The 14,299-nt window shown below is 48.5% G+C and overlaps 1 protein-coding gene across 1 annotated transcript; it reads right to left on the bottom strand.

Annotated features, from left to right (window-relative positions):
* Window positions 1-569: 569 nt before the first annotated feature.
* LOC103285327 (keratin, type II cytoskeletal 1b) lies at window positions 570-13,448 on the bottom strand. The gene is made up of 9 exons (XM_028144418.2): window positions 12,746-13,448; window positions 7,873-8,087; window positions 6,641-6,701; window positions 6,033-6,128; window positions 4,962-5,126; window positions 3,408-3,533; window positions 3,069-3,289; window positions 2,587-2,621; window positions 570-2,164 (listed from the first exon to the last, which is right to left on the bottom strand). The coding sequence occupies exons 1-9, from the start codon at window positions 13,373-13,375 to the stop codon at window positions 1,863-1,865; spliced, it is 1,851 nt and encodes a 616-aa protein (XP_028000219.2). The 5' UTR covers window positions 13,376-13,448; the 3' UTR covers window positions 570-1,862.
* Window positions 13,449-14,299: the final 851 nt, after the last annotated feature.

The following is a 14,299-nucleotide window of genomic DNA, read 5'->3' as shown; positions in this document are numbered from 1 at the left end:
TTTCTCCTGTGAGGCTGCCTCCTCTGACTCACACACATTCACCTTCTCTTATCTTTGAGTCTCTGAGCAGGCTATCTGGAGGGCCCTTCCCTGACCTCCTGCCCACACCCTTACTGTCTCTGTTTCCCAGCCCTGTTCCACTTTCTAGCCCTCCAGGAACCTGTTGAGACTTCCCTTCTTCAGCATTGACACCTGCTGCAGGTCCCACTGCTCCTGCTGTGCTGGACACATACTCTGATTTCTCCTCTCTCTGAACCTTCCCCTCCTCTGGTTGTAAGCAGCCTTCAGATTCAGAAATGTGTTCATTCAACATTGCATTCTCAGTGCCTAGGCCACTGGCTGCCACACAGTAAGAGCTAAATAAATGCCTATTGAACAAATGTGTAGCCGACTTTTGAATGATCACTTTAAGGATTAAAAAGATGATGTCTGTATGGTTTTGCAAGATCATGTATTACTCATGCAATTAAAAATAATAAAAATAATAAACTTTATTTCCCAAATATGAATAATTTTAGACACCTGCAGAAATTAAAGAAGAAATAACTCATCTTCTGAACAAAGAGTAGTTTGAGATTAGAGAAGTTTATTGTAGAAACACCAGAAATGTCAAACCCTTCAAGGTACAACCTTCAACCAGAAAAATGATGATGTCACAGCACTTCCCAAGTGACCCACACTGAGCACATCAGATGCTCCAAGAGAATCATGAGCTTGGACATTGTGTTAGGACTCAGCGAGCAAGTGAAGGTGACTTCAGATCTTAGAAGTAAAGCCACCTCCTCTCTCTCAAGGCCCCTTAGTTGGTCAATACTTTCCCTTTCTTGTCCCCTTCAGCACATCTCAAGCATCTTATGTTAAGGACCAAAATGAAGAGTCAAATTCTTACATAGTGCTCAAGCACAGAGAACAGGAAGCAGAAAGGACTTTGCGATCTGAGAAAGAGCATTAAGCTACCTTGCAAATAAAGGGCAGCTTGCAGCCTGGTTCAGACTGAACTTCCCAAGACTCAAGTCTTATTCTCAAACTGCTCGAGGCCTGGACACATGGACATAGCAGAACTGGGCTGCATATGCCCAACCTTTGGACAATTCTCAGGAGGGCTGCTATGGACCAGATTTCAGAAAGGGCCAGGCTTCCAAAGAATGGAGCTGTCAGGAGGGACAGGACAGAACAGAACTTGATTGCTTGTCCATCAACTCCTCCATTCATTGCTCACAACAGTCATCCTTGTGGACAAAATCTCAGGCCCTCTGATACACTCCCACCTGGCACTGTTGGTCCAGGGGACAGTGCTTCTTAAGGCAGAGATTCAGAATCTGACCCAGACATGGCATGGGTGTCTGATGCAGCCAATCCACATTCTCCATCAACACGGTAGTGTGAGGCTACAGACCAAGAAGTAGAAAGGGTCCCTGGCCAGAGGAGCCTCTTACCAAGCTTTGCCTTGCTCTCAGCCACTCATCCAAAGGCCTCATTTTGTGGGTCCCTGAGGGGTGGATTCTTGCCCTCAGAGCAGCCCAGGTGCAGGAAAGGGAACCCAATGTGTTTGAGGTGGACTCTCCATTGTCAGCCTTGTCCCTGCTCTTTACTCCATGGCTAGCCTGGGCGCTGGGCATTTGGGGGCAGAAAGAGGGCCCTCTAGGTAGAATCTGGGTTGAGAATTTGACTGGCTGTGTTCTGACTGCCAGCCAGTGCCCTCCATAGAAAGATCTGCTGTTTTGGAGTTACCCACCTGCTTCCCCATCTAGAGAGGATTTTATTGGCAAAACTGCTGAGACCCATCAGGAAAAGATAAGTAAGAGGGGATCAGAAGGGTGTGAGGAGGAGATAGGAGCGAAGGGTCACAGAAACCTTTGTTCCTACTCCACAATGTGCTTGTGGGAGGTGTTGGTAGAGGTTTGGATGATCTGCAGTCTGGAGGAGCCACCGCTTCTGCCCCCAAACTTGCTGCCGCTTTTGCTGCTCCCTCCGTAGTTTCCTCCACCGCTGGCCCCTCGGGAGCCCCCTCCATAGCCCCCTCCATAGCCTCCACTACCACCCCCACGGGAGCTGTAGCCCCAGCTGCTGCTGCCACCGCCGCCTCCACCGCTGCTGTAACCTCCAGAGCCTCGGCCACCGCCGCCTCCTGCGCCGCTGAGAGACACCTGGCTGCTCTGCACAGCTGTGGGGAGAGGGCAGCCAGACGGGGGTCAGAAGGGCTGGGCAGGGGGTCCCCCCGCCCCTGCAGCCACCCCAGGGCAGCCTCCCACATCCTTCATCACTGGCAGCATCTGACTTGCTGGATAAAAGTATTCTAATTTTCAAAGTATTATTCATGCCACAAAGGGATGTGAGGGCACCTTCTCACTATTGATACACTCAAGAGTTCTAAGCCGTGTTGATGATTGGGGGTCATAAAAATTAAGATAAAGAAGAGCTAAAATCATAATTTATTTCCAATAATTTCTCCAGGCTTTGCAGTTGTTAGCTCATTTGTGTGGGACTGGAAACTAAAATGTCCACTGCCAGTTCCCTGCTGGGCAACCTGCTGAGCCCTCCTCCCCTTAGCAACAACCAGCCCAGGCCCGGGGCTCTGCTACTTACAGATGCTCACGTGGCTCTGCAGCTCTCCTGACATCCTATAAAACCAAAGCACACATTAGCCGGACCTGCAAAGCCCAAAGGAAGGCATGTAGCAGCCTGGATACAACAGGAGCAGAGATGGCCCATGGGAAGAAAGAGCTGTCCCCAAGCCTTGTTATAGGAAAGGTGTGTGCATAGACAGTGGGGTCAGAGGGCCAGTGAGGCCAGAAGGATTTTAAACATTTTCTTGAAGGCTTTTAGCATTAGGAGGTCACCACCTGGCTGCCATGGCTTGGCTTGGGATACAGGAACATTCTGCTTAGAGGCAGGAGAATGATGACAATGACCGGCCAAATCACACACCCTCTGTTTCTGCCTTGAATGTTTCTGTTCACCCTGGGTTACCAACCTTCCCAGAAAAGCTGGGATGGTCTTCTCTCCAAATAGTCAGTCCCACTACTCCAGCAGTGCTACCTACGCATTGGCCCCAAAAGATGGCCCACCTGCTCTCCTCGCACTCCAGCAGCCTGCGGTAGGTGGCTATCTCCACATCCAGGGACAGCTTGGCTCCTAGCAGTGCCTGGTAGTCACGTAGCAGCCGGGCCATATGCTCCTTGGACTGCTGCAGGGCCTCCTCCATGCCCTGCAGCTTCTGCCCTGCGTCCTGGAGGGCCTGATCTCCTTTCTCCTCTGCATCCGAAATGACCGAGCGCACCTGATCATTCTGCTCGGGAGATGGTCACAGAGATGAAGCATGCAAAGGTTGAATTTCAGAAGCCTCATCAGCAGGGCATCATGGGAAGTGGTGTTTCTGGTCAGCCCACCCTGAACTCCCATCTCACCTGCTTCTTGAGGCTGCTGATCTCAGCTTGCATCCGTTGGATGGTGCGGTTGAGGTCTGCAATCTCCATCCTGCTGTTCTTCAGATCGTCTCCATGTCTTCCCGCTGTCATCTGGAGCTCCTGGTACTGAGGGTCAAAGGCGGCATCACACTCAGCCTGCTGCTTACCATGAGTCCCTCCAGGAGAGAGTGGATCTGCCTTCCCAGCCCTTACCCAAATACACTCTCCCCTGGGAAAGTTTCCAGAACACACACACACACACACACACACACACACACACACACACACATACACACACACATACACACACACACACACCCCAAGCCTCCCTCATTTCCACCAGTGTCTACATCCCAGACAGGCAAAGATACTTCCTGATACCCTTTTTACCTCCTTTTCCACACATGTAAGCCTTTGCACTGATCCTTACCCACACTGGAGCCTACTTCACTTTTTCTACCCTTCCATATTTCTTCCTACCCTTTTCCAGAATGATTTCCCTAGCAGCCAGGCCCTCATTTCCTCAGGGGCCCTCAGCGTGCTCCATGTTTATTTCCATGTTCCTCTCTATCTCCTTTTCCATGTCTACACGGTCCCAACAATAGGAACTCTATCCTGGGCTACCACAGGCCATGACTCAGAAGGAAGCAATGAGGAGGATTGACTCAAGGGAATCTCTGCATTCTGATGTTTTCACTGTTGGCTATCTGTCTCCCCAGTCTGTTGCTGAAATTCATGCCAGTCAGAACATCTGTCTGCAGGACGGTGGGACAGAGGTCAGTGAGGTTGGAGTTGGCCACAGGTAATCAATCCACAAAGCAGATCTCAAGTGCCAGTTGTTTAGAATTTAGTGACTAGCCTTTGACCCTTACCTACAGAGTCTTCACCCTCAAGAAAGGCCCAGGTCATGTTTATGTTAAAGAAGTAACCAAAGATATGCCCAAAGACTTAACTCCAGAGATGTTTATCTGAAAGCGAAGGTCTATTCTTAACATGGATACCACACTGCTATTAAAGATGATGTAGAATGTTTAATATCACCGAAAGGCATTCAAAATGATAAGCAAGAGAGAAAAGCACAAAACTATATTTTAAAAGACCTCATTATGAAAAAAATAAAACATTATAATGATTGAGAACATGGGCTTCTATATGGCATACCTGAGTTTAATTAAGTCCTGCCTCTGACACTTACCAGCCACAAGACTTTAGAGAAATTAGGTAAATCTCCTATTCTATTATATGTAAAATAGGGATAATAAAACCCGCACTTTATGGGGTTGTTGTAAGGAGTAAATGAAATCACATATATAAAGTACATAGTGCAGTGTCTGGCACACATGAGTTTTCAATAAATATTAGCTACAAAGAACTGGTAGAAAATACACTGACTTGTTAGTAGTGGTAGAGGGAGATGAGTAATCTTTATCTGTAATTTTTAAGTTTTCTATAACAGGAATGTTTGACGTTAGAAATAAGAGAAAGATAATACAGGTTCCGGGAGGTATGTTTAGTTTTTAGTCCCGAGCCCAGTGGTGGGGCAGCAGGGCTCACCTTGGTCTGGTACAGCGCCTCAGCCTCCTCCTTGCTCTTCTGTGCGATCATCTCATACTGGATCTGCACGGCTTGGATGATGCTGTCCAGATCCAGGGAGCGGTTATTGTCCATGGACACAATGACATTGGTGTCACTGATGAAGGTCTGCATCTGGGACAGCTCCTGAAGGCATGGACCACAGGATGACTCCTTCTATTGTCTTCAGTTTCCCTTTTCTACCCCCTCAAGGCTTTCTGGGAAAGCCAGAAGCCTGGGCCAGATGGGACATTCAGGGGGGAAGTTCTTTAAACTGTTGTTGTGCACTGAAAAGTACCTTACTAAAGGTAAAGGCACCCAGACCAGGGAGAAAAAAGAGCCTGCACTCAGAGGCTTGCAGTTGCCACCTGCCCATCATGCTGCTCCTGTGCCCTGTATCTCTGCCTTACTCTGGCTTGGCTGCCACCTTGAGCCGGGCCCCATGAAAGCTCTGGGTCTCTCAGAGGCAGCACAAAGAACTCCACTTGTGCAGCCACTCACACTAACTTTTGAATCTGGACTCTACCATGACTAGCAGGGTAACTGAGCAGGTGATTTACTCTCTCAGTGCCTCAGTTGTCTCATTTGTATAATGGAAATATGCCAGCATCGGACCCAGAGCAGTGCCCCCAAGTTAGACATGGGTAACCGTGGGACCAAGGGTGGTGAGAGCATATTATCCCTCACCAGTGCTGTCTTCATCTTCATTTCCTTTAAGATCCACATGTCCTCTCCTATGGAGTTCCTTAACAGCCCCATTGACTTCCAGTACCGATAAAGATTTCTGGTGGGTTTTGCCCCTGACCATCCCAGGTGTTAACCTTATTTCCCAGACAGAAGAAGTGCCAACTTCACCTTTTCCTCCCTCAGGACTCTCCCTGCTTCCCATCTCCAGGGCACCCACCCAGGAATCCTGAGCACTAGATTTAAGGGGGTTGAAGTGACTGGGGAGAGGATTTCCTAGTGGACAATGTTTGATTTCAGGCCTCCCCACTTTACAGCCCATACGTCTTGTAAGATGTGAGAAAAGACAAGGATTTCTTATGAACTCACCATCTCAAATATATGTTTCAGGAAATTGGCCTCCCCAAGCAGAAGGTCCACCTTGGACTGTAGGTCTACTTTGTTTACATAAGAAGCATCCACGTCCTGAACAGCAAGCAAAGACAGTCTGAATTTTTGCCCAGATGTTGCATGCCACCACTGGTTGGGTGGCCTGGGCAAGTGGCAAAGTTTCTCTGGGTATATTTCCTTGCCTACAACTGTCCTCACCCCACTCAAATAAGGGACCTGCAAACTCTGGCTTTCCTGCCCAGAAGGAAGTGTGACACCAAGCTGTTCATCTTGGTCAGTCACATACAACACCCTAGGTCCCTCCACAGGTCCCAGACCCATACATAACTAACACTCAAAAGCTGTCAGTTCATTTAATTTCACTTTCCGGACCCTGGAGAGAATAAAATCCCAAGGATTCCTAAAGATCCATATTAGCGTCACTTTCAGACTTGGCCCTTCAGTGTAATGGCCCCAGCATTTGGGCAACAAGCTAAACCCCAAGGTCACCCCTGTCCATCCCTCAGTCACACAGCATCCACAGAAATTCTTCTCTCTGCTCAGCTTCCTGGGCTCTCAGTCCCCCTCTGGGAACTCCCAACCCTCACCTTCTTTAGGATGACAAAGTCATTCTCATTGTTGGTCCTTCGGTTGATTTCTTCCTCATATCTGTGGGGGGGAGGGAGGTAAAAAAAAAAGACAGGCTGCAGGGGGTGACGGCTCCTTGAGGGTTCTCCTTGCAGGGGGAGGCTCAGAATTCCTTAATTTTGTACTGTCCTGGATTCTGACTTTCCCCTCCAGGGCCTGTAACTCTCACTGGCAAGCAGCTGGAGCCGGCTCCTGGTTCTCCGGGTTAACAATGACCAAAGGTGGAAAACCCAGAGCCACACAGAACACTCCCAGAGTGTCTACATTTTATTTGTAAGCCTGTCAAGCTCAATCATTTTTTAATTTAGAACTTAAAGTAACCAATTTTACTAAAATTTTTAAAGAAAAAAAAATTTCACCTATGATCCTGACCCCCACCCACACCCCAGGCCCCCTTCAGTGGGAATTTCATTTCTCCCTTTTCAATTCACACACACCTGATGCTCTATTGGCCCCATGCAGTAAGCATGTCAAGGTGATGTTAAGAGCAGCACCCTGCACCTCCAGCATGGGAGGGTAAGGCCTCTCAGTTGTCTGCAGGGTTCAGGAGCCGCTGATATAGAATTAGACAAGTCCTGTCACCCCTACCATTATTATTAATAATAATAAATGCTAACTGCATGCTCAGTAGGTGCAAACACAGCCTACGAACTTGTTAAGAATAACTTCATCCAAACCAGTGGATCTTAAAGTGTGGCCCCCAGTCTCCCAGCATCATCATCCCTTGGAAATATTAGGAATACAAACATTTCAGCCCCATCCCAGACCTACCTGATGGATCTGATTTTAACAAGCTGATGCACAGTGAAGTTTGAGAGTCATGATCTACCCCTCACAACAATCTAACAAGAAGGGTACTTACTATCCCCACTTTACTAATGTGAAAACTACAGGCATGGATAGATGAGCTTGCAGGCAGCCAGGAAGTGGCAAAGCCCACACCAGAACTAAGGCTTATCTGGCTCCAACATCCATGGAGCTAATCTTCCCCGTCCCCACGCAATGCAATTGAGGGCTGACTGGCAGCGCCAGGACTACCATGTGCAAACGGTGCCCAGCAGCTGTGCACTGCAGAGCCTGTGTGGCTGTGCTCCCAGCCCTTACACAGTAACACTGAAGCAGAATGTCTTGCCCCATGAATCAGTTCCCTCCCATGCTTCCCCCTGAGCGCTCCGGCCGCCTAGCTCCTCACTTGTTCTTGTAGTCCTCCACCACATCCTGCATGCTCATGACCTCCGAGTTCTGGCGCATCTGCTCTGCACTGAGGAAGTCCACCTGCCTCCGCAGCTCGCTGATGTAGTTCTCCAAGGCAGGCTCCAGGCTGAAGGGCTGAGTCGACGTGTTTAACTGCTGCAGCAGCTCCCATTTTGTTTGTAGCACCTGATTCTGCTGCTCCAGGAATCGCACCTAAAACAAGAGAGCTCCAAGTTCATCCCAGGTCATGGGTGTGAGAAACACCCCCATGGAGAGGAGGCTGGGCAGTCTCACAGCATGCCCAGAACTCAGAGAATCAGGATGGCCCCTCCAGGGATAGAGAGCATCCCTTCCTTGGGGACCAGGACACAGGAGCACAGTGTGGTTGCTGACGGTTGGCCCATGGCTGTAAAATCAATGAGCCTAAAATGAACGCTAAGCTAACTCTGGTGTTGAAGGTAAATCCCTCCAACCGAGCCCTTATTTCCTTTAACTACTTCCATTTACACCACAGCTATCACTGTCCCACTCAGTTCATCTGTACCAACACGAGGAAACAGTGATGTGTCCCCTGAAACAGTGGCACATCCCAGGCACATTAGTCTTTGTGGTTGAAGCTTTAAGTGACTGAGAGAAAGGGAAATAAGAGGAGGGAAGGAAAAATTTGGTTTAGAGTATTACCTGATTCCTGAGCCAACTTGCCTAGGTGTCCCCACCACCTCCGGTGTCTGCCAGTATGCTTTTCAGGAAGGTCACCTCATTTAAATGCTTTCATAATCCGGACAAAATTTTAAAGTAAATGTTCTATTTTTTTTTTTTTTCATGTTCTGAAATGCATTCCAGTGACCCAAAGTTAGGACTTGGGGGCTGTCTAGTGTTTGGGAACCACCCAGATTGCTATTTCCTTCATTCACACAGAGAATCAAAAGTGAACATCGTCCTATATTCTCAGCACCTCTTCCCCAAAACTGTGGACACTAAGGTCAGGTACAGGGTCCAGAGAGCTGGCTGGCTGTACAGACCAAGTGCGTGGACCATCCTTTGCATGATAATAATCCACCTTCACCTTACCGCTGCCTGCTGCCCACAATGGAGCCTGCTCTCCCATGTCTTAGGTAAAGACCATGGATGCCACTATGCTTTGCTCAGTGAGCACACACACACACTCTCCCGGGTCCCATTGCTTGTGCTGTCAGAACCCTGAAGACACCCCCCTACAACAATGGTGCACTAAGGAGGGTGCCCAGCATCCCCCGCCCTGAGACTGCCCGTCGGAGGGTCCAGCCCTTGTTAACTCCCATTGGGTTCGGAAAATGTGCACAGAGAACACTGTTTCTTGTGGCTTGTTTATTTTTGACTTATGAAAGCAAGAGATAAGGCCAACCAGCTCTCACAGATTTGTCAGCACAGCTCAAAACACGTGAGAAATTTCTGCCACCTGGGCGGCTCTATTTTCAGTCGGGCGGCACTCCCAGGGGGTGGAGAAATCTACTGAACACTTGTTCATAGCCCCGTGTTGTATTGTAGGGACCAAAAGAAAGAATCCTATGGTCCCACAGGGAATCTCCACATCAAAACATGAAGGTGCATTCAGACAACTCTGAGTGCTTTGGGATTAGCCTGAGTCTCCGGGGTTCAAAGAAACTGTGGTTCTGGTTAGGCCACACAAACTGCAAAGGCAGAGGCTGACTTCAGGAAGTGCCAGCCAATTTTAATGGGATTTAACTGGAAAAATCAATGAAAGCCATTGTAAATTTTTCCCCAGGCCCCCCAAAACACTCCTGGCTGTGTCCCCAATCAGCAATACCGAGGGAAAACTTAGCTAACACAGATAAAATTTAGCATCATGCTGAGCTAACCTTCTTATTGGAAAAAGCACATCCCACTCGACCTTTTGTGCCCCTCTCCCTCCTGTTCAATACACCTCAGCAGTCCAGATCTCCCCAACTCTTTGCCTGGCTGACTCCTATTCACCCATTAGATCCCAACTAAAGTGGTCTCTCTCTGCTTTTCCCTCATCAGCCTGTTTCTCCCCCATGACTTCTATCATGATGTGCAGTCTTTGGATGTTGGGTTAGCATGGCCCTCTCTGCTAGGCGTGAGTCCCAGGAAGGGGGGCCCGGGTTTGCTTTGTTCTCCAGTGGACACAGGTGCTGAGACCATGGACACACAGTGCCCAACACAGAGAAGATGGTTTATAAGCATCACAGGCTAATGAAACGCTAAGGGCTTTGGAACTGCCTCGCATAGAGGATTCAAGGTCAGCTGAACAAAGAGAACTAGACTGCCCCCCTTTTCTTTCTGAGGCCCCTTTCAGTCATTGGTTATAAATAAATAAATAAATAAATAAATAATTAATAATAAATAATTTTTTTAAAAAACACATTTGTCTCTATTCATACTCTCTAATAGTCAAGCCTGACACATGAAGGGATGACTCAATTTTTCATTCAGCACAGATTTATTGAGCAATTACCATGTACCAGGCACTATTCTGGATTCTGGAGATTCAATAATAAACAACACCAAAAAAAACACCTGTTTTCCAGGCGTTTACATTCTATACAGAGAGACAAGTGTAAAGAAATGCAAAACATACAGTGTGTCAAATGACTACAGGAACTATGGAGAAAAGGTGTACAGGGATGGTGGATAGGGATGCTGGGATGAGGGTGCTACTTTAAATAGGGAGATCAGGGAAGGCCTCACTGAAACAGTGGCATCTGAGCTAAAACCTGAAGGAAGTGAGGGAAGAGGCCAGCCCACTCTTTGGTGGAAAGAGTTCCAAGCAGAGAAAATGGCAAGTGCAAAGGCCCTGAGGTAGGACCATGCTTGGGACACTGGAGAATGCAATAGTGTGCTGGTAAGCAAGAGGAGAGCTGGAGAAGAGGCAGGGAAGGAGTGCAGGGCCACTGCAGACAGTGAGTTTGTACCCTGGGGAGCTAAATTCCAGGCCTCACTCTGTTACTAAACCTTGCAGCTTGAGAGCTATCCCATTTGGTGGTGGCAAAGTTGCCTAATTCTCACAAATGTAAGCCAGAGGCTAGCAGAAGCTGTGGGTTGGAGGGCCAGATTATATAGGATCTTATAGGCTTTGGGTTTTTTATTCTAAATGAGGCAAGAAGCCAATAGAGGGTTTAAGTGGAGGAGTGATGTGATATTTTTAAGAATAGTTCTCCTGTGGTGCTAAGAATAGACTGGATCGCCCAGCTAGCATGGCTCAGTGGTTGAGAGTTAACCCATGAACCAGGAGGTCCCCATTTAATTCTCTGTCAGGGCGCATGCCTGAGTTGAGGGCTCGATCCCCAGTGGGCAGGGTGCAGGAAGCAGCCAATCAATGATACCCTCTCATCATTCATGTTTCTATCTCTCTCTTTCTCCCTCTCCCTTACTCTCTGAAATCAATAAAAAATGTGTTTTTTTAAAGAATAAGCTGGGAAGGGTTAAGGGTGAAAGCAGGAAACTAGTGTCCGAAGTCACTGCAGTAGAAGCCTTCTCCCTTCCTGCCAGGTCAGAGCCTTCCTGGATGAGAACTCTCTCTTCATGGTCATCATAGGCCATGCCCTTGGGGAAGGACAAGAAGCCATACTTTCCTGAATCTTGGCCTCTGTGCACAGCCCCACACTGCAAAACTGAACAGATGTCCTATTAATGGCAGGAACCACAATTAAATGAGTCTCAGGAGATCAGCTGCCAGCAGCCCATGGTCATTTCACCGACCCTCTTCCCCAACCTGCTCTTGTTCCTGTCCCTCCCTTGGACTAGCCTTGACCTCCCAGTAATGTCTCCTTCACTTGTCACCTCCTTGCTCCGGTCAAGTCCTCGCAGTCCCTGCCTATGCCTGAGGTGTGTTGATATTCAACCAAATTTCCCATCCAAGGTGATCAGAAGTAGCCAGAAGCACTTTGATAGCACTCTGTTGAGGCTATCTCTGGGCCTCAACACTCTTACCCCACCTCTCCTGGCTCACACACTCTATCCCACCCCGAGCATTTACCCAGATATCAGAGGACAGGTATGCAACCCAAAGCTGGACCTTGGCCATGGACAGCTGGACCTCTGCTGAGAGATCACAGGTCAAGCTCTGGCCTCAACACAGAACTCCTGTGGGGACTGAAGGAAAGTCCCTGAGAATCCAGAATCTGTTGAACTCCAGGGTGTTTTCCACTACATCCACAAGGGCAAAAAACCTTCTAGGGATCCTACAGTAGCCACTGTGCCTCCACCTCTAGACAAAAGGAAATGCTGGCGCAAGGTGTTCACCATGGGTTTAATCAGGAAACTGGGGGAGGGGAGGTCTTCAAAAGCTTCATCTGGCTCATTCTTGGCGCTTAATGACCTAAAATGAGCAACTCAGACAGAATTCTACTTAGTATGCTGTTGACTTCAGCCCCCAGTGATACCTGCCAGGGCATTCACCTAGGCTCTGTCATGGCTCCTTGAGGACAAGGAGTCACCCTGTGGCACATTGTCTGGGATATAACAGATGTTTAGTAAATGTTTATGGGATGGATGAATGGAAGGATGGATGAATAGATGGTTGGATGGATGGATGGATGGATGGATGGAAAGTGAATAATCATGAATGAGAATGCGATTACTATACCATGTATTTTGTCTATTGGGAATTTTCGCACCTCTTATCTGCTTTTCTGCCAAAAAAAAAAAAGATCGAGACAAATTCCCTCATTAAGTCAAACTGAGGCCTAAATGAGGTAACGGCTTTCTTAAGGTCCCAGGACATACACATCGGGAAGCGGTTGTCACCACCAAACCAAGACAGCACCATGTGGTGAGGGACAGCAGGGCACAAGGCCCTCTCAGTCATATGGCCGGGGCCCAGAGGCTCTGCCTGCCCCTGAGGCACTCACCTTGTCAATGAAGGAGGCAAACTTGTTGTTGAGAACCTTGATCTGCTCCCGCTCCTGGGTCTTGACCCTCTGAATTTCAGGGTCCACCTCCAGGTCAAGAGGCTGTAGGAGGCTCTGGTTAATGCTCACCTGTTGGATGCCCCCCAGGGGACAAGCGGCACCAAAGCCCGCAAGCCCAAAATTGCTACCCCCAAAACCACCTCCATAGCCACCACCTCCAAAGCCACCACCCCCAAAGGCACCACCCCCAAAGCCACCACCTCCAGAGCCACGACCCCCAAAACCACCAAAAGCGCCACTTCCCAAACCACCACCTCCAGAGCCACCACCGCCAAAGCTCCTGGCCCCTCCAAATCCTCTTCCCACTCCCCCACCCTGGCGGAAACTACTGGAGCTTCTGTCCACTAGGTTAACTGAGATGCTTTTACTGCCACCCAGATTGTAGAGGCTCTGAGAGCCAAACCCCCTTGCATGGCTTCCATACCCGCCACCACTGCCACACCTCCCTCGGGCCTGACACACAGAGCCCACGGCCAACCTGCCACCACCAGAGCCTGCGGAAGAGCCAAGGCTGTAAACCCGCTTGCTCCTTGAGCTGAACGCCGATTGAGAGCTAAACTGGCGACTCATGGTTGCTGGAGCATCCAGGCAAGCAGACAAGAGCAAAGGCCCAGCTGGAAGGAGGCAGAGACCAGGGTGGAAAGGAGCGTAACTCCTTTGCAAGAGATCTGGCTCAGTCTCTATATATACACACAGGCATGGACTGGGTGGGGCACTTTCCAAAATCTGGGAGGAGAGTATTTATGTTCAGTTTGCCTGCCAGCACCATCTGTTTCAAACCTCATACCTATGAGTTGCAGAAATTGCGCTGTAGACAAACTTCCCCAACTTGATCATTTATCATTCATCTCTTGCCATTTGAAATTGGACTGCAGTAATCTCTCAGGATCAAGTTGCTGGAAACTCCTCTACAAGTTTCCCCCAAATTATTGGTTCATATCTTCCTAAGAAACTCCACCACTGAGATGTTTGTTTGGGGGGGGGGTGTGCCAGGGAGATCTGGGGCAAAGCTAGGGGTTGTCTAGCTGCCTAGGAACCACAGCTGGGACAAGGGTGGCGTTATGATGGGACAAAATTTTTGTCCCTACCCCCTGCTTTTGCTCCCATTGTTATCATCACCATGCACACCTCACATTTTAGTTATATGAAAACATGGTGTTGTGGTCACTAAGTGCAAGTAAAAGCCAGGGGGCCCTGTCTAGGGCTGCCCACATTGTGCTGGATGCATTACTACTTCTCTCTACACCTCAGAATACAAATAGACGAGGTCCTGTAGCACTAAAGGCCTGTGATTGTACATTTACTAAACATCTACCAGGATCTAATAGTGTCTTCTAGACCAAAAGACAAACTATCCCAAAATCTCTTTTTCTTTTCATTTCCAATGCTTTTGTAAAACAGAATAAAAACGAAGTATCTTTCAAAAGAGATTTTTTAAGTATACAAAATACAAGCCCCAATTTTTTATTTTAGATTCAACAGACATAAAGTTAT

This window comes from Eptesicus fuscus, chromosome 7 (assembly GCF_027574615.1).
Source record: "Eptesicus fuscus isolate TK198812 chromosome 7, DD_ASM_mEF_20220401, whole genome shotgun sequence".
NCBI classification, from domain to species: domain Eukaryota; kingdom Metazoa; phylum Chordata; class Mammalia; order Chiroptera; family Vespertilionidae; genus Eptesicus; species Eptesicus fuscus.
Note: the sequence above shows the minus strand (reverse complement) of the source record. Positions and strands in the feature narration are given on the sequence as shown.